Raw genomic sequence first — 24,540 nt, forward strand, 5'->3', positions numbered from 1 at the left:
AAGGAGGTGTGCATTGCTGGTGAATTGCTATCTTGAGGCACCAAAATACCTGGTCTAGAGTCTGAACAGTGTCCCTGCTATTTAAAGCAGGTTCACAATACATACTCTTTATTTAACTGATTTAAGAGGCTACTTCCAGTCATTTTAAACATTTCCATGTGAGTCAGCAATCTCTGCGGCAAATATCATGATTTAAGCATTGAAAATTAAAGCTGCAGTTGTAAAGTTGACAGGACAGAGAAAACTCAAGTTGAAACAGAATTTTCTAGATTTGTAAGGATGGTGGCTGCTTTACTTTATACAATACCCCTGTATGAATGAGAACTGTGTGTCACCCTCTGAAATGTAATAACCACAGAACATTGATTAACAATAGAGCCCGACGATAGACAATTTGAATTATCAATGAAGTTAAACTGCTGTGCCTCATGCGTAAATGCGCACAGCATCTCTCTTAATAGAGAGATGCACTTATCCATTCTACATCTAGAGGATCACTGCAGGTAATTTCACGCACCAGCATCCCATCCGCCATTAATCAGAATGATGATATTAATGACCTGTCCCACCTGATCCTTTCCTTCACTGTTACATACTGATGGGACAGAAGATTGGGTTACGGTTGACGCAGATGGTCCAGCAGCTAAGGGCCACATACCTGTACCTAAGTGAATTCAAGTGCCACTGTTTAGATAGCAATTCGCCAGATCCTGGCATAGCTTACAGTGAATGAGAGGTGAAAGTGATTTTATTTATTTTATGTCCAAAACACACCCATGACTTATTAAGAGTCTCAGTACAACTGCTTGCCCCTTGCTCCTTACTTTGTGGCACGTGGCCTGTTTTCAGGACTACTTGATGATAATAATCAGTGCATGTTGTCTTGTGTGTCTCACGTTGAACTGTCTAAAAGTAAACTGACACAAACTTAGGAGTGTGGTTCACAGCATGTTGCATTCTGAACTAGATGTGAAACAAACTTCTTCCTTTCACATTAAAAAACTTACCGCTCTGGCAGCACAATTTTCACTCTATTTTGGTCTCTGGTTTCCATAGCGATGGGATGAAATGGAAATTATTTCAGCAGACCTACATTTGGATGTGTTGATTTTTTTTTATTTTTTTTTTTTAAATCTGTCCACTTGGGTAATCATGAAGCTGTTATGCAGTGGAATTTAATAGTTGTCACTGCCGGGAAATTCGCCTGGGATGATATTTTAAGTAGCATGCCTGTTGGACACCTGTTAGGGTCAAATCTTACTGGGTGGGAAATAAATTGCGTGAGAGACAGCTACCCTCTGTCTGAAAAGGATTGCTGATTCAGTATTCAAGTATGTTTCATCAGGGGTTCCAAAGTACATCATCTGAACTCCCAGCTTGAGCGTGTCATCTTAACTGGATGCGTTATAATTTTAGCATTATTGTGCAATGTCTTTTAAGTTTTTGCTACCACTCTACTTTGACCCAAAGTAAGAATAACTGGACAAACTTTAAAGTAATATTGTTAAAAGTTCCTACACAACTGGTGATAGAAGGTTTAAGCAACCTTGTGCTGCCTCTACCTCTCTCTCAACCATTTATGTGTTGGTCTTAATGGTGTACCAACATAGCAGCATTCACACAGCAGCCATTTTCCCCTTATATGAACCTCAGGATGGAAAGCTTGAATGCTGTGATAATGTTATACTACTTGTTCCAGGTTGCAAGTTGTTTTAAACACCGGGAATGTGCCAAATTCTTGCCATTTGACAACTGCTAATTGATCAGCTACTAAAAAGTTGACAATAAGAATCAGGTGGGATAATGGGCCTTTTTCAAGGTAAAACAACATATTAGATAAACTATAATACTACTACTATTACTAGTACTGCCACTCACAGATAAAATACATTTTAATTTTCCATTATTTTAAGGTTCTTCAGGGTTGTATCAGAGACAAGACCTGTGTCACAATAATCGCTATATTCTAGTCACAAATTTGTGTGTGTTCTCTGATATGCATTGACCACTTAAACAACATTTTGAAATTCCCTTTAAGACTCATTTATAAATCCATCAATGTCTGCCTTGAATCAATCTTCATATTGTGTTTTTCTTGTGCTTCTAACCTCAGGCATCTTGGAGGGGCCATTAACCAGTCCCTGTACTTTTAGACAGATGAAACATGGCCAGGGCCATCGATATTGTATGATTCATGCCTGTGGCTTAAGGTTCTAATATTTCTACCAACCCATCTGTCTGGCAGCGCCACACTAACTATTTATCACCCCTTTGCCTATGCTGCTAAGATAGGTGTTGCAAAATATTGTCACTAGAAGTGTGTGTGTGTGTGTGTGTGTGTGTGTGTGTGTGTGTGTGTGTGTGTGCGTGTGCGTGTGTGTGTGTGTGCGCACGCGTGTGTGTGTGCACGCCTCACTGATGTATACCACAAATCAAACCTCCACGTTGCTTTGTCCTTGAACAGGCTCCTAAAGCACTGAAGTAAAATGAAAGCAGGCTTCATTTCATCTGCTTTGAGTAAACATGTGAATGAGTCATAGCTTGTCATCGTTAGGATCCTGACAAATTACACTTTCTTGTTTTGTTCAGGATTAAATGCCGTCTACCACAGACATATTATGTTTTCAGTTTAAGGGACATTATCGACACTGGAGACAGAGAAGGGAAACACTGAAATTTAATAGATTTCCCAGTCAAAATCCAACATGCATCAGAATGATTGATGAAGTCAAACAGGATTAGTGAACATGAGGAAAACAATATTTGGAAAATGCCTGTATTTTCTTTATGATGAAATACAGCAACCTAGGCAGCAGTAGAGGCGACTCCCTTCTGCCTTCACTTTTCTTTACTTTTTCATGGTTTAGTTTGTTCTTAAAATAGATGATAGTAAAAAAACAAATAAGCATTTCTGCCAGTGGTTCCAACTTTATCCAGTACCCCACTGTTAATTGTTAACTTATCCCTGTATGGTGACAGGTTGTTTATATAGACATACCCAGAAATAATACTACCAATTATGGGAAAGAGGAGAGGCTGTTTTGTTTTATGTATAAGTTTGATTGTCCTAATACATCTAATTGTATTGGATGGTAGATATACAGTAAAATGAATGTGACACAATATATCAGAAAACTCTTGCTGCAAATGTCCTTGTCATTTTGCCAAATCTATATGAATGCAATAGCTGCTGCAACCCCAACAAGAAATTTTACAGAATTTTCTTGGACAGTAATGCCAACTCTTGACAGGTACCTGCCAACAAACATCACTGTCAAGTATTCCTCGATTTATGTCAGTCTAAAGCCATATAAATTGCACAGATTAATACTGGTGTCCCCCTTCCCATTTGTCGCTGATCCAGAGGCAGGCTTTGAGCAGTTCCGTGTGGCAGAAAAGGCTCATGGGAGCTGGATGAAGCTCTACCTGGAGGGCAACACTTCTGAGGTGCTGACCAACATGGGCAAAAAGGTCCTGAAGCAGTATCTGGAGGCTCTTGCTGCCATGAGCTCAGCCCTCAGCAAACAGCTGGGCAAGTACGACTTGTACTCCATGATTGCAGGCATGGTGTTTGTGTTTCAGGTGAGTACAGAGGTATTTCATTCATCCTAAAGGCTAATACACTGGTGTAGAACTTTTCATCATGGTACACATATTCAGCCTTAACTAGGTGCTTATTAGCATTCAGATTAGTAGCATATTGGCTCTTTATTTGTCATTATAAAGCACCTTTTATTAATGCCTTATTCTGCAACTTTTGGGCCTAAAGCATGATAAGATGTAAAAGGTACAGTATGTAAGTTTTGCCCACCTGTAGAGTTCATACTCAAAAGAAATAAGGTGGCAGCATATTACTAAAGTAACCGTCAACTGTTGTTAACTGTAGCTAGTTAACTCAGAAAGCTGTACAACTAGCCATGTGCAATGGGAACTCAGAGCACCAGGGCGGTGGTGGTGTTTACACCGCTAACACAGGAACATTGGAACCGAGTTTGGCCGGTGCTAGCTGGCTAGTATTGCTAACTTCAGAAGACACCTCTGCAAATCAATACATAAACGTCTTTAACATAGTGTCAAAACTGTTATATCTTCACACTGTTGATAGTGTTAGTTATTTATGTTTTCAAATACAATTCTTACATATTGCATCTTTAAGTAATACAAGTAACTCAAGGGACACTGTGGTTTTGGAGAAGAAATTCAGATGCTGTATTATAACCTCATTAATTATCTAACTTGAAAAATATTTATTTTTTCAACATCCAAACAAACAAACTGATCTCAGAGGAAAATAAGGTCCACAGAACACTGTTTTAAGCTGGAAACATATCAGGGTCCGCCAAATATAAACAAAGTTGAACAGTATGAAATTGTGTTGTCCTTTAACATCAGTTTGTTTATTTAGTTTGTTTAGGCATTAAAAAAAAATCACTCGATGAGGAGCTTTCACTTCTGATTTGAATTTCTTCCCCAAAACTACATAGAGTTCCTTTAAAGTAAGACATCTTCCTTATTTACTATTATTAAGCAGTAATTTGGTTGTAAGTTGTTGAGAGAAAATCCAATTTAGGGGTTAACGGGGTAGCTGGTAGGTCATATTTAATCATTTTATGAAAGTCACAGATTTGTAGGAAAAAATATAAAGCTTAGTTCTCATAAAGAACCATGCCTACATTTGAAAGCTTTATTTTTTTAATTGAATTAATACTCTGAACAGTGTAAGTTTCAGACAAAAACTGAGACAAACTTTGATAAGATGGATTACCATTAGATATTAATACCACAAACTCAAAACAAAACTTTAAACATGTATAGGCATTTGATATGTGAGTCCATTGCTCATAACTTCCAAAATGAAAAGGAGTGGGCTCAAGTGTTCACATATTCTGGTCAAGCCATGCTACCTTAGGTTTCTGCAGTTGCATCAGTTGATAAAAAAGTCCTGAAAACTTTGTCTTCCCTTCTCTCTCCATTCTCTTCATTCGTCCTGGCCCTGAAGCTCCTGTTGGTCTTACTGCTGGCTATGCCTGAAGCCCTGAGTGGTGAAGCAGCAGTGGACCTCCCTGTTCTCTCAGTCCTGCTCTCCCTGCCTTTCTACCTCTTGTGCCTGCTGCTCGCCTCAGTGCACGTCTTGGTGTGCACATCTGCCGAGAGCTCCTGTTACTTCTGCAGCCTCTCCTGGGGTCTCGTGTTTGCTGCTGTTGCCTTCTCCTCTGCAATGTTTTGTATTCTGGTCTCTATGGCAGCACGCCAACTCCCCCTGGGCCCCAAGATTCACGGGAAGGTGAGTTTGTGCACCTTAAAATAGCACCCAAACATAGGTACAGATTGTGACAGATGTTACAGTTGTATTCACATGTGCTTTACCTTTATATACATACAGTCAGTTCACCTGACGTGTGATCCCTATATAACAAAAGGCATTAAGGGACAAGTGAGTACAAGTGTCAAATATTTGTGAATGTAGTGAATTCTTGATGGAAAGATTTCCTGCTGTTTAAAAGATTTTGCTCTTAAGTTTGAATATTTCACTACCTGTGGGTAGAGAAGCATTACCGTAGAGACGATCAGAATTTATTTGAGAGAAAATGTACTAAATCTACCAAGGCTCAGGGAGGATGAGACGGTCTTGTCTATTGTACCCCCAACTCTGTGATTTAGCTAAGTTAGCAAAGTCTTTACGAATGCAGCTTTAAATCACTGGAATGTTCCTGTACTCTGAAACAAAGGCCCGAGGAAAAGTTTTAGTAGATTTAGTAGCGAAGTGCCTCTTTCAGCACCATTTATTTTAGCCAAATGGTGCTTGGCTGTATGCACACCTTGCCGTGTGTTTTTTTTCAAAAAGAGCACCCTTAGTTACTTCACAGCAGGGGTTCCCAAAGTGTGGCAGGTGAGCCATTGGCGACCCTGAGAAACATGTTGACAATTCCCCAAACCTGACGTGAAATACATGTTATATTCCAACCATTCAGTTTCAGTACTTCCACTTTCAATGGCCTAAATTCAACAAACTACTCCGGTACTGTGTCACACTTCACCCCCCTAACAAGCATCCGTCAGGTAATGAATGACTTCTGGTTGCATAGCAACTAGTGGCACCTTGTGAGTGTTGCAGGGATCAGTTCCTGTCATCAACCCTAGTTCGGTATTTCGGTTTAAGACTCTGCAGTTTATTGTGGAAGATTGAAGCCACCATGGAATAAATCCTGTATGTTTGAGGAGAAAATGTGGTTTTAGAAAAAATTAGTCAGGACAAATAAACACATTTTGATGGACAATGAGATAAAGTCCATTTGACAGCATTCAATAAGAAAAAAAAACATCAACCACATTAACGTTTACAATACAGAACAAACTTCATATTATGCATGAGAGGCCACTGAGAGATGAACAGAGACTGACCCTTTTCATGTCAACAACACACAAAGCAGCTGAGGCAGATTTATTTGTTTGTTTTTCCTGCAATGGAGGGCGTTAAAGCATCGTGGCCATTGTGTCTAAATTGGCAGATATGAACATTACAATGACAGAGAATTAGAAAATTAGCCCTCACTTGACCGGCTGTAGCCTAACCCGAACTCAAACCTTCCTCCTGTTCCACATGGACTTAAACTGGATGCCTACTTGAGCTTAATCAAATGCACCAAGGGCGAATGTTGCAGGGACGATTGTCTTGAAGTTTTGCATCTTTGCATCAGCCAGGGGACTCCTCATGGCCGTTTAAATTTATTTCTGAACACGCGCTCTGCTGCCACATTGAAGGCTGGATGTACCAGCGCCACTTCAGCCAGAGTTTTGAGGTTAATCCTGCAAGTATTTGCTACTGTACTGGTAATTCTAAGTGCGGTATCGTAGGCAACATGACTTGTTTCCGTTTCTTGAGGCGATTTCAACGAGAGGCTTCTTCAGTTCTAACTAACTAAAGGAGGCTTTAAACCTTTTTAAAACTCCAGCATTTAACTGTTCAAGAAACAGCACAACAAAGGGCCCATTACATTATATTACAGAAGCTGCTGCAGGATTAATCTTTGTTCCATGCTCCCATTGTTTTCAAAATCCATTAAAACCAGGTCACATTTCTGAAAGACTCTGCCGCTTTGATGAAAAGAATCCATCATTTTAAATAGCATATGTGTTGTACTATTTTTTAACACGACTTTATAACCCCACCATCATTGCACTCATATCAGAAATGTACCGGTCTACCAGACTTGAATCTTCGGATATCATTGTGCGTCTCCAGAAAAACCGTGCCTTCCACTCTGCATTACTGCCAGAGGAGGGTTCCTCCAGAGTGGCATGATAGGGGAAGTGAAAATTGTCTTGTCAGCCTCAACTATCGGCTGCATTGTAAAGTCATATTAAAAAATGCAGTAGCTGTGGTGTTCAACATAATGTAGCCTGTAATATCAGTGCAGTAGTAGACTGTGGATGTATTAAGAGGACTGATACACTGTTTCCAGATAGCACCCAGTTCATCATGGTGAAAGATGTTCACTAGACACTTACACAAAATAGTTTTAGCACTCACCAGACCCACTGGTGTAGTTGTAGTTCATCCTGATGGTGTTATTAATTAAGCAATAAAAACGTTATAGCCTTCATGACAGAGGATTTATTACAGATTGCATGCATTTTAGTTAGGTTCACCTAATAAACTAGAGTAGTTCTTTGGCTAAGTCGGTTGACTTCCTGCTGGGTCCTTCTAATCTACAATGGACTTAATTGCTCAAATGTATTTATGTATGTATTTTATAAGTATTTATTATTATTCATTATGTTTCATTTATAAACAAAACATGATGCCTCAAGCAAAGGTCAAAGGTCAGGGTTACTGTGGGGCAAAACACATTTTTGGTCCTAACTCAACAATTCAGATAATTAAAATAAAATATTGTGCAAAACCCAAATAGTATAAAATGATAAAGATATGACATTCTATATTCTAAAAGTCTGAGGTTTAAATTTTCTGATCATTATTTATTGCCATAACTCTGGAACAGCAATTTAACTGATTTTCGGAAGCAACAAGAAGTTCATCCTAATTTATCACACAATTAGTCCTGCTGGAAATTACCACTATTTCTTGTTTTATATCATTGTCCATAGGAAAATGTATTTTTGGGTCACGACAAATGTCAGCTGTTTTAAAAGCACTTTGAAAATAGAAGAATCTTATTAAGTCTGTTAATGAAATGGACTTTAGTACAACAGATCGAGGGAGGGCTTCACTAACAGCTTGAAAATGATTGATGCATTTACAAGAGCATTATCAGTTGACTGAATGGAAAAGCAAAAATGACGTAAATGTGACTTGCACTAAGTAGTAAAGTCATCACAATTACAAACTCTGTTTCAAAGTTAATGAACGGTAGTTTTCAACTTAGTCAGCTTAGTCACTTAGAGGCCACATCATGTGCATCAGACTGTCAGTGCCTGAAGAAAAATAATTTAACTTACAGAGCTGACGGACGAAGAGGATCAACAGTCAAAAATTAAAACTAACAAGCACACAAAAGGAGATGACCGTGCTTAGAAAGGGTTCTTTGTGTTATTTTGTCTTCTCTATAACAGCAATGTCAAAATGTTTTTCAACAAATGAAAATAATTGGCAGCAGTGTTTTGACTGCTCTTCTAAATATGAGCAATTAATCAGACATAGTGGGGTTAGTTATTCAGACAGTGGAGGCTTTCATTCTTAAGTGTTTGTTTAAATTGGCCTAAAAGATGAGTCCTCTTTGCTGCTGCACCTCTTTGCTCATTATAATTTATCTGTAAAGGTTACATCTCATTTCCCTTCTGGGAACTCCAAGAAAGTGCTGATACAGCAAAATAAAAGTCAGGAGAAATCCACTCGGGCCATTAGGTCGGGTTAAGACATAAACTTCCAAATATATACTCTGGAGCAAATATGGAGGAGGAAATATGCTGTAGATTTCTATGTGACTCGGACTTCCTTGAAAAGACTAATTGGAAAAAAAAAATTCTTTGAGTTAACATGACTCAGAAATGTCAAAATAAATGTGCAAATCATTTTATTATGACAATGTTGGACTTATGAAGAGAAGTGTGCTTCCTCACCCAGCAGATTCTTGGGAAGTCAACAGAGCTTGGCTAGAGAGATGAAACAGTCAGACATAAGCTTGCAAGCTTGACTCATGTAAGCAGGCAAAAACAAACTGGACCAATGAATGCATCAAACATGTGTACAGTAGACAGTAAGTATTACATTTTAGTTTGCACCCTTTTTTTCTGAGTGAATGGCACGATGACCACAACATTTTATGAATGTATTAACCTAAATTTAAGCGAAAACCTCAATAAATGACTCAAAGCATCACTGATGCAGGTTCTCAGCCATTGGATCATGGTAAGTCTAGGTGATTTAAAGCAATATTGTGTAGAAATTGGCGTTTTGTGGGATTTGGCGCCCCCCGCAGTTTCTGAATGAAACACCACTGATAAAAACACAAATACAAATCCCAACGATTACAATTACGATAACAATTTGTCAGACCTAATGTAGATGCTAACTAAAAACAAACCTCATTACATTATAACAATGTGTGGAAAACTTGTATGTTGAAGTAAACATGTATGTAACGCTGTGATCCTACCCTCTCACTGAAGTTACAAGTGATTGGGGTGGAGTGGCTGAGACGGAGACACCATTCACCCTATTACAAGACACGGAACCATCAACATGATTTTGAAGCTATACTTTCAGCAATAAACACATGGAAGTGTATCTTAAATGAATATGAGTACATGTAATACATACACAGAAACATGTATATTAGAACTTCAAGGCTGGATCCTGATCAGCAAGTCGCTCCAGCCACACAGTCTAAATGATAGAGGCTGTAAAAGGTCATAACAGTCTGTATTTATGGACAATAAACTGCAGCTTTAATCTCTCCTCAGCTGTAAAAACTGTTAATTTAGTTCTAAAGATCATTCTGCAGGTATATTTTTACCTTGAAAATGTAACAATTCTTCGAGGGATCACATACAGTAAAACTACAGAAGTATTGCCAGAAGTAGTGCAGTTGAATTAATCAAACAAATCTTATTGATTACTTTGACAACCTTGGTCCAGAAAATGTGATTAATCATTTTCAATCATGGCTCATATTCATGGCCAAAATCTTTATCTCTGTAATAACCTGTGTGAGGAAATGCAATTAGTAGAGTCTGAGTCCTCTAAGTTATGACTGACAACCTCATTTTGATATTAGGACTAGATAATGAAGCTGTTTTATTGTTACACTATATTAGCATTGGTAATTAATCTGCAGGGAAGTCTTTTGAGACTCTTCCAAAGAGCTTTCTGCCAAAATTAATCTTTTCTGACAGTTTTCAGTTGACAAAAACACATCCTAACTATTGAGGAGAAAAAAGTAGGATAATGTTTTGCAACAAATTTCAAAGAAAAATGATTTAAAGTCAGGTAGAGTTTTGTTATATTATATAATCACTTCTACATGCAAAGCTGCGCCTGGTTTGGCTTGACAAATGACTGCATTGTGGGCGGCATCCAAAACCTTTATTAGAGCTATCCTGATTAGTTTCTCTGCGAGACAGAGTTGATAACTGGAAGATTAAACGCACTTACTGACTCACAACTCACAAAATATGATTAAAATTCCAATTGAATGAATTTCAATAACCTAAAGGTGAATGTACTTTATTTTAAAATGTAGTGTCTATGATGACAAGTTATGACATGTTTGAAAGAGAATTTGAGACAATAAAAATGTGTAATGCTAAGTGTAAAATACCAGAAATATAAAAAGAAGATTAAGAATCCTTTAACAAATGTATTAACTGAGCCTATAAGGAGTGCAGTAAAACTGTTCGAATAGGTTTCTCTTTTGTGCCAGAGTGAAAATATCTGCGTATATTTCTATTCAGAGAGTTGGAAAGTCCAAAAGGTTGAGTCAGAAAGGGTGTTTCACAGCGGCATGATGGAAAGTTGAGTTCAACAACCTGCCAGTAGAATATGATAAATCATATACCTGTCTTGGACCAAAGAGTGATTCAAATATTTTCAGAGGTATTGCAACTGATTTGTCACTTTAGTAGTATATTTCTTTAAATTTTAGAAATTTGGCATGAACTGGGATCAATGCAATGATGGCAGCCGAGGTCTTTATTTCAGACAAAAGGTCATCCTTCTGTCATTTCACTGTGCTTTGTCATAATGCAGAGAAGCGCATTGACAGGACAGAAGAGTAATATCCTCTATCTGTCCCCGGCACATTAGGCTTCAGTACAGGTTTATCTTGATGGATGTTCTATAATATAGGTTGGCCCTGAGAAAATATTTCTTCATATTACGTTCTTTGAAATAATATAGAAGCATACCCTAACTCTCTTTTCTGTTTGATTAATACATGTTTTGATAAATAAAGGAATAGTTCAACATTTATTCACTTTCAAACAAGGGGAAGCAGCTAATCCACTTATTAAAGGGTAACTCCGCAAATGTTCCACATTAAAGTGTTTACTTACTGCATATGCATATACCTATTTTCTAAGTTAGATAACTATGATATATAATAAATATGAAATGTAATATAAATATATGAAATAATATAGAATAAAATGTGATGTCGTACGTTTCCTCAACTGAAGTTGCATTATGGGTAATGTAGGCACTATTTTTTTAAAAACAGTACACTGGTCTAGGTTTGCACTCCCATAACACTGTTGATCAAAATCAATAGAGATCAAATCACCTTTTTTATTCCATATATTATACTTCCTGCAACTAAACCACTAAATAACATCACCGGAGGCAATTTATTAGATTACATGCAGCTTCCTCTAGAGCCAAAAAAGCCTTCATACTCTATGTTTACACATATTTAGTAGTTCTCCCAAGACCTTTACATTTACAAATTTGCTGCATTACCAGTGGTTAAGTGCTAGACTATTAGTTTGTCGGGCTGTAACTTCCACGAGTTCCTGGTGATTGCAATGGTTTGTGCCACAAGACATAATTTTTGGTGGGGGTTCGTACATAGGATGCACGTCAGACACATAAATTTGATTCTAGATCGGTAAGTGACTGTAGATCAACATTATTAGGGCACTGATTCTCTACCTTTCCAGTGCCCACTGCAAAGACTTGAGATTGGTTGTAATATGTCCATGTTTCTTTGTTTTGCTAAGAAATTTGCCAGCTGCATTTTGGGTAATTGGTCACTGGCTAAACAGCAGTCTAAATAGATCGAACAGAGGGGGCCCAAGTATTGATCCTGGTGGTACTCTCCTCCCCCCCCCCAGTTATTTTCAGGTTTCTGTTATGTTTGTATTCCGACTAGTTTGAAAGAAGGAATATGGAGAAGACTTACTCAGTGAAGGAAAACTCAAGGAATTGTTGATTTTGAGATTTCGCCAGCCACTGGAGTAAAAAGAGACATGAACAGGAAGCACCGTAGCTGGGAAAAAAAACATCTCACAGCTCCCTTTGCTGTAAACTATGACAGGTTTGTAGGAAAACAGGATGTTAATCCTCTTCCCAGTGATGCAAGGGTAGCAAACCCAACTTAACCTTGGGATATGTGTGGGGTAGAGAACTGTGTTGGAGGAGAGTTTAGTAACGTACAGGGTATTTCATCTGGGAGACTCTCCATCAAAACATGGAACCAAAAATTAAGATTGACTTTAACAACAAGACGACCTAGGTAGTCATAATGTATGAATATACACGCAACATAGAAGCTGCAGCACCTAGATTTGCCACAGTTGAGTGGTATTTTTTTCCTTTTGTGGGAACACAACTAAAGAGCAGAATATTTAATGTCACAGATTCTGTATAAGTGAACATGCATATGTCTGAAAGCTGGGCAGAATAATAGCCTGTAGATTTGTAAGGGGGTAATTAAGTATTAAACAGACCCGTCCCACACTGAGCTGATACTGATGCCTGCAGGTAGCCTATGTACAACCTCAGACTTTCACCTCAAGGTGAACACAGGCTGAGATGCATGTCTGTATTTGTTTGTGGGGCTAAAATATTGCTGCTGAACTAAGAGGTTGGCTGAACTCCATTTGAACTTTGCATGGCAGTGTGCTCTCACACGGTGAACAAAATAATTTGAATATGCGACTGGACAAACACCAAATTTAAAAAATGTGACGGAGGCAGCATAAGTGACCGATCACATTTTACAAATGACAGCTCACGGTCACTGTGTGATGCACTAAAAAATGGCCACTTTACATACAATACAGTCTCATATCTTGGCAAAGTCTGGATAGTGTTTCTTTTACACAAGTGCATCCTCATTACAGAGGTAGGAGAGGTGAAAATATTGTCATAATAAAATTTTTGACAAAGGAAAGGTACCACATTCACCCTTTTCAACCAAAGCAAACTCAGTGCTGCTTATGTGTTGGTGCTGGTTTGAAGTTGGTTTAACTTGTGAACCTTATAAGAACCGGTTTGCTTTTCCACAGGCATGAAAGCCACTGTAGAGTCACAGCATTCAGCCACTATACACTATATACATCTCAATTTCCCAACATTACTAGGGACTACTATGTTAAATTAAATCAACCAAGTGCTGGTGCCACTCTGGAACCAGTTGTCCTGGCCAGGAGTCAGTTCTCTGGCTGTGGAAATGCAAATCGTGGTTCCAGAGTAGGCACTGGCTCCAAACCAGCACCTGGAGCACCTTTAGATTTGGCATTTGGCCAGTGTTGCATTTTCTACTGTTTTACTGCTAAAAACAAGATACCAAAGTGTTATTAATCTGTTTTTAGGTTCAAGACCAAATTGTCTGCAAAATCTCATGGACATCTGTTCTTTGATTTCTGTGCACATTTGGACTATCTGCTCAAAAGCTTCTTCCACTTTTGTTTTCTTTTCTAGTCTCCAGTGAAGAGCAGCGGCAGTGAGTGGTCACTATCAGAGCTGGATGTTTTGCTGCTGGCCGGCACGGTCGGACACACTCTCAGCTTGGCGGCTAGCAGCTTCATAGAGGAAGAGCACCAAACCTGGTACTTTCTGCTCAACACTCTCTGCCTCGCCGTCTTCCAGGATGTCTGCCGCAAGTACTTCAGAGAGCAGAGAGGTTCTGGAGATGAAGAAGATCATATCCTCCCTTCCAAAGACTACCACTCTGCTCACCCTAAAGCAGAGATTTGCTCAGAGAAGTGGTTAGCGTTAGCCACACCGCCCTTCACTCTACTGTGCTGCCGATTGCTGCGCTCCCTCAACCAGACCGGGGTGCAGTGGGCTCATCTGCCTGATGTTGGACATTGGCTTAACAGGTTGGATTTACCAATATTTAAAATTGTGAATATTATATAAAGAGCTATACAAAGCAAAATTGATCACCCATACAGTAAAAAGTTCTTAAACTATGAAACTAGAGAATGGCCAATGTTACGGCCCCAAACTGAACACAACCAAAGACTCGAACAAAAAGAGGCCAGTAACATATAAAGGACGCCGACTCAACACAGTCAAGTTTAAATGTGTTTATTTAACAAAAGATAAAGGCAAGAGTTCCTGGCCAAACTGAAAAATAAGAGAGAGGAGACCCCAGACCAGCCATGACCATCGCATCTGGGGAGTCCTCCCAACTAAAGCTGCCTAAACAACTACTAAACCTACTTAGAAAAAGGAAACCAAAAAGATACGAAAACAGGACTACCAGGAACTCAAACCCAAATTAAAACAACAAAGCCCTGGCACTCTAACAGGCCAGGGAACTGAACCCAAACTCAAATCAACAACAAAGAAGAAAACAGCAAAAGACTGTGAGGCCAGCGCAGCCTCCCTCCTCCTGCAACACACCTGAAATGAGAGAGAGAGAGCGACACCCTGATACTGCCTCCTTTTACCTGCTCAGGTGATTGCCCACACCTGAGCTCAGGAAGGCAGAGCAGGGCAGAGACAGGACACACACACACATAGGGCACTAACCTGGCCACACGTAACAGCCAATATTAAAGATTATCACATAAATAAATACAAAACAATATTAAAGAAAAAAATACCAGTTAATTATAATTATAAAACCTCTGTTTCATAAAGTGTTTTATTATTTCATGTATTTTATTTTGGCAGTTTTTATTTAAAAATTCTATTTTTCCAAAAGCTCTTTTTTATTTCACACTAGCATTTCAGCCAGTGACTCATGATGTCACTTGTCATGACAGCAGTGTTGTCACCTCTGACTTCCTTTCTCTCACCCAATCACATGCCCCCAGCCTTTTCGCAGGCTTGGCAACTGCTGCCAGATTATTTCATTACATCCTTTTTTTAAACAGCCAGTCTCACTGAAACCCTTTTTCAAGCAAGATTTGTGCTCAGTAAAACAGACAGTATGAGCATAGATAAAATACACAGATATGTACATTCACAGAACAGATGTTACACATTGAGAAAAGCCATAACAAGTAGAAATCTGAAATGTTTAGATATGTTTTTAAAACCTTTCAAAACTTAACCCATTCCATTTGTGAGGATAATACACTTATTATGCTAATCTCCTGCTTCATAATTTTATTTAGGGTTACTAGAATAAGTTTACAGGCTTTAGTCCTCAAAAAGCACTTAGATCTCTCATGATGCTGCAGCACTGTATTCCCGCTCTGTTCAAGCCTCTCAAAGGTCCACATCAATACCTTATTAACTTTCAAGATCTTTTACATGCACAAGAACCTAAATATAACACTGAAGGAAAGGAAAAAGACAAGGAAGTATATTAGGACTCCTTAAATCCAGTTTTCGAAGTTCTATTTGAACATGTCGTTAAGATAAATATCAGATTTAGGTGTGATCATGGAACGAAGATTAGCCAGCTACCGATCCTACCTATTTAGTCAGTTACATTGGCTTGAAAACTTGGATATGTTTATCAGACAGCAAAGCAAAGACAGACTGTAAACAACATCATATACCTGGTTAACTGAGAATCACCTTAGCACCATTATGTTGCTGAGAAGTTCCCCAAATAAACGACACACCACCCTATTAATAGCAAAATGAGAGAGTGGTTTTTCCACCTCTGCAGTCTCAACAGTAAAGCACTGCATATTCAGAGCGATTACACTGAAGTTTAGAAGTTAATCTAAAGGTGCATTTAAAGGTGCACCTTTTGAGTGTAGTGTCTACAGGTCTTTTTCTCTTCACTACTGTTGAGGCTCCAAGAACAGCAAAATCTTGTTGCTGTTTGTTCCATCCAACACTTTTGTATCGGAGACTGTAATGAGCACGGGGCTGCTAGCAGACTGAGGACTATTAGTCTTCTGTTGTAGTGTGTATTCTATGTGGATATGTGGGAACATGCAGGTGACAGGGCATTACAAGAACTCATTTTCAACCCAGCTCCAGTCGACGGTGCGAGGGAGGATATCACTGGTAAACTTGAGGCTTTAGTGTGCTCTCGATGTTTAAGAACTGATGTGCAGCGCTCACATGGGGATACATTCATTATTCATTATAAGACAGAGATAGCAATTCGTCCAGATTCCACAAGACAATAGTCTCAGGAGGTGAATGCAGCAACAAGATTATGATCTCCATTTGTCTCTCCACCCACACCTAAGAGAAACAGATCATTGTAACAAGTTCATTCCTGTTCTCTGGGAACAGCTGAAAGCCATTTTGGTAAATATAGACATTCTCCCAAAGGTGTAGACCAGGCTGGATGGGTGTAATGTAAAGGGTGATTACACTTTGGGAAGGATTTATTCATAATAGACATTTCAGAGAGGGTACAGGGTGTTAACAGTATACATACAAGGTTTTTAACTTGTGACACCTAGAGATATTTAAGTGCACTTTTCTGGCTGAGAACCTGTCAGGACCCTCCACTTAGCATTTTTTTTTAAAGATTCAAGAAAAGAAAATAGCCCTCTGTGATTGCTAAGATTGTAGAAAAAGTGTGATTTCTCAACCTGTGACTGCCTCAGAGCCATTAATATTCTGTCAAGAGCACGGGGCAGGGGGATTATGGTTCGTTCTTTAACATGCATCACATTGTGGAATAGAGATGTGGATTCTGACCTTTTCCCTGTCCGGCGCTGCCCTTTCTTCCTACCTGCACTGCCTGTTGCTTGGATAATGAGATCTAGGCAGCGTTATGCCTCGTCTTGTCTCAGAACACCGGAATTGCACTGCTGTCTGATCCAGCTAACAGCTAAATACACTGCTTTTGTCCAACTTTGATACGTCCTTTGAGGTCTTATTTCCTATCTGTTCTGTACTGTATAGCCTTAAATTCAGTGAACAATTGAAGAACCTCTTTAAAGTTTAAACTACTGCCGGAAGATATGACTGACAGTGTTGGTCTTATCAAATGTTCTCTGGTTCTCTATAAATACGTCTACTTCAGTGTTTCAGTTTTCTGTTTTTTGATCAATTAAATAACTTTTGTTTATAATACTTTGAAGATGCAATATGTGAAAATTGGCTGCCTGTTGAATTCATACTCATATATGGGGCAGCATTTTACCAAAGTAGCCACTAACAACAGCCAACTGTAACTACAGATCGCCGGTTCAGTTAGCTCAGTTAGCTCTGCAGCCAGCAGTTTAAGACTGGGAGCTTGTGTTGGTTGTTGGTGTTTACATCACTGGCACAGGAGCATTGGACCAGGACAGGCCAGGGCTAGATGGTTAGCATGCTAATTTCAGTAGATGTCTCTAACATTATACATAGACATCAAAGTTAATGCTGTTATTTATTCACATTCATTGGACAACTGATTTAATATTTTAACGTTTTCAGCTAAAATTATTCCATATCGCACCTTTAAGGTAAAATGAAAAAAAGAAAATATTTAAACAAATACAAAATGTGCTGTAAATGAATTTCAAGCTCTACATTCAAAGAAAATGAAGGTGTTTCTGTCTATGTGTTTTGTCTTTCCAGTTCTGAACACAGGACAGTTCTCTCCCTGCTTGCCGCCTTCTGTCTGGTGCTTATCTACCTCCTGGTTCAAAGACGGTGCTCCTGGGTTTCCAAGGTTGCCCTCGCCCTCGGACTTTTGGGTGTCTACAGCTACCGGGCAGCTGTCGGTAATGTCCTGTTTCCCTGGCAACGCTCCAGTCGAGCTACATCCAAGTAAGTTTTGTATGAAGCCTACAATCATCTCCTCATTCACTTTAGTCAAATATCTGTCTTCTTGTAGTGATTTGTATTCGATTGCTGTAATGGAATGGAGCCTGCGGGCCTCAGTGCTGCCTGTGTCATCTGACAGAACACTCAGACCCACATCTCAAAATTATGAAGTGATTTTTCTTAACATTTTCTTACAGTACAGTAAGTAATTACATTGCGGGAGCCACACAATCCATGACTGTTGATTTAAATTGCAGTGATATCGACTGTCCTTTTCTCCTCCAATACAAGTCTCTAGAGCAGCCACAGCCCCTCCCGTCCTCCTCTGTAACAGATGAAAATAAAGTAAGCTAACTAATTAGACTACTGATTGAACAGGGAACTCTTAAGATGTACAAAATATAGTAAAGGCTGGAAGATGGGATTCGAAACCAGAAATCTGATACCGTGACTTCTCATTTAGTGCCATTGTCAAATGACGTCAACTGGGCAACTCCTGTACCAACTTTATGCTCCGACTTGAGGTCACAATAATTTTCCCAGTTGGAAATACGTGTTTCTGATTGTTCAGACACCACATGTACGCCCCACTGCCTCAGAGAGCTGCTAACATGACAAGATAATCATATTAATCAAGCAGTTCTTATTAAGAAGATATTGTAGTTACTGTACTGATTAATGATGATGAGGTTTTAACAGATTTTTGGAAAGAAAGGGAAGTTTTTTAAATAGCCCCAGAGTTTCTCCCTCTATCACTGAAAGATAAATCTTGAGAAGAGTTTGGAGTTCTTCAGCCAGCAGATGCACTGAAACCCCTGTGGTTTATTCCTGAGGGTATGAATCTCCTTTCCTACGCCCTTAAAGCTTAATCTAGCATATTAGGTCCATAATCACACTTGCTTTGCACAGCATATGATAAAACAGGTTAGTGCAGCACAAACCTTCAGTGTCCTGTGCATTTGAGACACTTTATGTGTCCTTGAAGTCAACCTGAATATAGAAAACCTGCAAACTTGCAGCTGCTAAGCGTGGTAGTTTTTCATCCTGCAGACTGTAGGAGTTATCTGCTACTAACCCCGTCAGAAAATAATGAGTTTGCCTGGCTGCACACACTTCTCCTGTCTAGTTTTCCTGACCTCCCTTCATCTAAAACCAGTACCTGGCCTTCCCTAACCTTTCCTGTTCTCCTTGGCAGTCTCTCCTACTTGCTCACCTAATTAAAAGCTCACCCTCTCACCTTTACCCATACAAAGACACCTGACTGAAGCCATGCAGGGACCTCCGGCTCCTCTTTGAAGAATTGTATGATTGACAAGGTTGACAGTTGACCCAGTCCTTCAGCCTTTTTCTTGAGACCTCAACAAGTTGATCATTACAGTGCTCCGCCCTGTGGATGTATTTTAGACTTGGGTCCAGATTGCTTAGGAAAGTTCTGTATAAAGCAGAGACAAACTTCAGTCTTGGGCCTCGTAACATGCAGTTCATCTCTGGTGATGTATTTTGATTGCTGGGCAAGGAGAGGCTATATTTGTGTAATTGCACTAGAATGATGCCTCCAACTTCTGAGTTGTTGGAATCAAATAATGTTGATAATTTCCCCTGGGTCTGATTTGTTTTGGTTTGTTACTTCTGAACCACTGTATAGACAAATTATGTTTATTTTAGGTGCGACTTCAGAGCAGTTTGTCTTTCTCTGAAATGTAAAATGACAGAAATGTTACATTCCTTTCCACGGCTGTGTGTTTTCCTTCACCACCTAATGTGAGTGTAAAAAGGAATGACTTTGTATAATGACCCTTTTTCAAGTCTGGTCTTCCTGGGTTGCTCTGTGTGTGTTTTATCAGAGTGAAGCCCCCTGACAACTGCCCACTTTCCTCCTCGCCTTCCCTTTTGTGCCAACTGCCTAATTGCACTGTTGCATCTTTCAAAATGGCTAATGGGGCTGGGAACAGCCAACGCCGTTCACTTTAAACGGTTCAAAGTGTTACTTGAAATGATGCCGCTGTGGATACAGTTTGTCTCAATCTTTCTGTTTTTCTCTCTGTCGCACAAACCCTTCCTCATCAGAAATTAGCCTAAAAATAGACAGCAAGTCAAAGTAAAGACACAGCAAACGTACTTTGCATTCTTTTTATTTAGTTGAATATTGAGAGACCAAAGTTTAGGATCCAAGCTATAAAAATCTATAAAGATACAATCAAGATAATATAAAAGATGAACAAGTGCTCCAAAAGGAAATTGCTCAACATCAAAGCAGCCGGCTGAGGGCCAAGCCTGTCTGTGCCTGTATACATCATAGCCAAAGTTTTCTGCCGTCTCCGTCCTCCTTCTTGGCAATTATTGCACATGTTCTATCTAACATGAAGGCAGGGGAAGCATTTACAATGTTCATGTGTCTGTATGTGCTGCACACCTGCACAAAACATGACCCATTTTTAGCGTGCACTGCTTAATGTGGAAAGGGTCTGTTGTGCTGGTTCCCACTTTAAAAATATTCATGCATACCGATCCCGCTTAAAAATGGAAATATATTCAAACTCGTCTCAAAACACCTGTGAACCCCTGCCACACACACACAAACACACATAGACAGACAGACACAAACACACACACACACACACACACACACACACATTGACAGACACACACAGACACACAGAATTCAGTTTTATTACCCATGAGGTAAACCATTTTATAACCCTGTTTCAAAGGCAGTCTGTGTTGGTACAATATATCAGTGATAACATTTAACAAATCATTATCCTCCACTGACTTCAGAGCAAAGTTCATAAAAGTGCTTCTGTGTGTGCTTTATCTTTCTAAATCACTCTGCTGTTTCATAAAGATTGTGAGTTTTTACTTACTAGTCTAACATAAAGACACAAAAACAACACACACTGGCCCCAGAGCAGATATTGATCTCCTGGCTTGTTGTGTAATTAGATGCTTTGTCCGTAACCATTGTTTTAAAGTCTGCCACTTTGTCCCACAGAAGGCCTATGGCTCAGACAAAGTGTCTGGTCCTCTTTATTCTCAGGCGTCTGCCTCTAAGACTTCCTCTGGCAATGAATTACCTGTTTTGGCTGATTTACTGTAAGTGTTAGCCTGATGCAGCTGATTGATGATGGGCATATACCAAACATGTTGCAGGGACTGGATGTAGTCTTACCTTTTCTTATTCACCAGCACTTGTTTCCAAGGTAACATGAATCCAGACAGCTCCTCTGGACTACAGCTTGACAGGCTTCTATTTTCTGTCCACTGTTACTACAATTAACTTTAAGAAATGCAGCAAATACTATCAGATTTGATTGACTGGGTAGAAAATGCATAGGATTCTCCTTGAAAACGTTCAGATCTTTAGTTTTTTTCTCAGTAGTATTATGTATTTATGGATAGATAAATAAAAATCAAAGCTTAAGGCTTTACATTTAGAGTCAATACTTAGAAAACTTAAAAACCTACTTAGACTTTGCTTTGATCAACATAAGCAAACAACTTCACTGCTGTTTTCAGTTCTTTTGATCCAAGCATTGCTCAGTTTTGATTGGTGCATGGGCAGTGTCTGCTGCTTTCTGCCAACAATCACACAATGCGATGTGTTGCATTTATAGATGCAAAAATTACAGTCATGCAAAATGACAACTATTCATAAATGTCAGGTATCTCAAATTACTGCTGACTGAACGACTGAGCATTTATCATGATGTGAATGGTGAATGAGGGAGTAATTTCAGGAAAAAAACATCAGTGACAACAGCTTTTCCCATGTGAGCTCGGCCCACCTCAAACCAGTGAGAAGTAGATTATGGATCTGGACGCATCTTGCTGTCCAAACCTGACTGAGTCTGAGAGAGTACTAAATATGCCCAACCCCAAGTTGACAGACATTCTGTTGTTTTTACACCCACACTTGAGCCAGATTCAGTCAGTGGAGACTGGTTGAATGTATTCTGCCTGAAAAGTAAGAAAGTTGTCATTTGATATCACTTGTTTTACAATACATTTATTTTTACGTTACTGTGCTGAAGTGATCACATGCAACAAAAGTACAAATCTTTGATGTTAAGTAATCAAATCTATTCTAACTTTGGCAAAAAAAAATATGTGTTCGTGTAGGAATCTGTCCCTAAACAGTAATAAGTTTGTTGCAAGAACTTGTTTTCATGGTCTTTAAAGGAGACCTATAATGCTTTTTCAGTTTTTTTTCCTTTTCTTCAGTGAGTTAAATAGGTTGTTGTGCATGTAACAAATCTTGAAAGTTAAAAAGGTCAGCGTCTACACAGAAACACTGCTCCTGAAATTCCTGAAACCACTCGTCAATAGTCTCCCCTTTATTCCTGTGGTGTTGTGACATCACACTACATCACACGTTGGCATAATTTGTGCTGAGCAGCTAGTTTAGCAGGTAAGAACTAATCTAGCACGCATGATTAGTTGTTGTTAGTGGTGCTGGGTCAGGCATGTGTGAGCTGACCAATCTGGCTATTCAGGAGGTGGGCCTTAAGAGACAGGAGCTAAGACAGAGTGTTTCAGACTGACCGGAATACAGAGGTGCAGCAGTGGACAGTATGAGAAAGCTGACGTGTTTTTTGAACATTAAAGCATGTAAAACTATTCTAATAGTAACCCAAAATAAAATGATGAACCGCAAAATGAGCATAATAGAGTCATGTTCTAGCGTGGACTTCCCTGACTGGATATACTTCAATCCACTGATTAATGAATACATCTGGGGCACAGTCTTACTGTATCTCCTTTAATGACTGTTTAATGACTGCCTCATCTTATTAATCTGATAGTGGCACTCTCTGGAAGGACTTAGATTTTAGGGGTGTAGTTCTCACAAGTCCACAAGTATTCTCAACAAATGATGCTAAAAATAACCAAATGCACTCTTACCATTGTTATTTCTGATAAATGGTGCTCTGCTGGAAGACACAGCTGAACACAATTATTCCAACTACTCTGACCTTTTCTTTGTTACTGTACTGGAATAAGACTGAGCTCGCTGTGATCCCGACCTTTGCTTGGTGGTCTGAACTACAGCATGCTGAAGGACGAATAGAGGACTTTTACAAACTCTTTCATACTAAACAACAATAACATATCTGAGGAGGGTTGATAGGATTAACATTAAGTTCTAATGACTCAACAAATACACTGGCTGTAGTCTTGATTAGAGCAAAAAATGTCCCTCTGGACTGGAGCTCCAAGATGCTTTGCACACACGCAGCATCATAAATCCTGCTTTTGCCACAGTTATATTCTGCTTCTTAAACTGGCTATTAGCTTCCTTATATCTCTCTATTGGGGATCATGACTTTATTGTTTATGTCTATTATAAACCACTTTGCTTCAAGTGGATAGGGTGAGAGGACTGGAATGGTTGCAAGACTTGTTTAGTGTTGTTGCAGTTCCTGTTCTGTGGAGTTGGACGGAAATCATAGATTGCGTAATACCCCTTTAGCTAATTTAAGTAAGGGCTGGTGAAGTAGAAGAATCTGATGTGCTCTGTGATATACTATAATCAGGAGGCACTTAAAATAACTACAGGCACTTTTGAGGTGAAATGACATAAACAGCAAATAGCCTTTACTGCTCAGACAAGGAGGGCTTGTTCTTTCTGCCCTGAAAATGTCAAAGACAACAAGATTTTCTTTCAGCCCTCAGAATCTTGCATGCCTCGGTGTTGAGGGAAGTGTTTATTGTTTCAGACTGATGTGGATTAGCGGTGCAGTCTTTGAGTTTGATGCAGAGTTTTCAGAAGGGAAGGTGTCTTTTAATATCCCACACGTAAATCTCATGGGTTTTCCCTCCTGCCTCCTTTGTGTAAAGCATAGTTGTAAGATAACAGCCACATGAAGCGCAGAATACAATACTTTTTTTGTGAAGCACAAACATGTAGCCACAGAAAAAGATTAGTTTGTAATTCTCTCACACCTTGCACACGAGTTGGCGAGTAAGCCCGGCAGCTCAAACCCATCAATGTTCTCGCATAAAATCAAATCCAGGCCAGGATTTTCCACTTTTCCGTTGCATAAAATAATGATGAATACAATCCCCGCCACATTGTTAGGGGAGTTGTGAATAATAAAGACTCCTGCTGTATGAAGCATATTACTCTGCTCCTTCCCTCTATTGGAACAGGTTTCCATAAAACTCACTGATTAATAATACATGTCCAATACTTGCTCAACTCCTTCAGGGTCAGCTATTATCCTGTAGTGCTTCTGCAGCTTTGACTGCATCCTGCTGCAAAAAGAGACGTCCCTTTACTCTGAGGTAGCCTTCGACTGAGAGGAAGCGGGTTTCCGATGTCATGCTTGGGAACAGAAGATTTGAACAGATTTTCTAAATGTGAAGAAGGCTTTTGAGCCCTTGCAGTTTGGAAATATTTCCAGAAGCTGCTTTAAATCAATGTTAGATATGATTCTGAATATCTTGGTGTGCGC

The 24,540-nt window shown here is 39.3% G+C and overlaps 1 protein-coding gene across 1 annotated transcript in view; it reads left to right on the forward strand.

Moving 5' to 3' along the window:
• pigg (phosphatidylinositol glycan anchor biosynthesis class G) overlaps positions 1 to 24,540 on the forward strand; it is a 74,908-nt gene that overhangs the window by 26,350 nt on the left and 24,018 nt on the right. The window contains exons 7-10 of the mRNA XM_037077262.1: positions 3,365 to 3,582; positions 5,000 to 5,284; positions 13,883 to 14,283; positions 17,897 to 18,088. Coding sequence (XP_036933157.1) covers positions 3,365 to 3,582; positions 5,000 to 5,284; positions 13,883 to 14,283; positions 17,897 to 18,088 — 1,096 coding nt within the window. The remainder of the gene's footprint in view (positions 1 to 3,364; positions 3,583 to 4,999; positions 5,285 to 13,882; positions 14,284 to 17,896; positions 18,089 to 24,540) is intronic.

Source organism: Acanthopagrus latus, chromosome 18, assembly GCF_904848185.1.
Source record: "Acanthopagrus latus isolate v.2019 chromosome 18, fAcaLat1.1, whole genome shotgun sequence".
Classification (NCBI taxonomy): Eukaryota; Metazoa; Chordata; class Actinopteri; order Spariformes; family Sparidae; genus Acanthopagrus; species Acanthopagrus latus.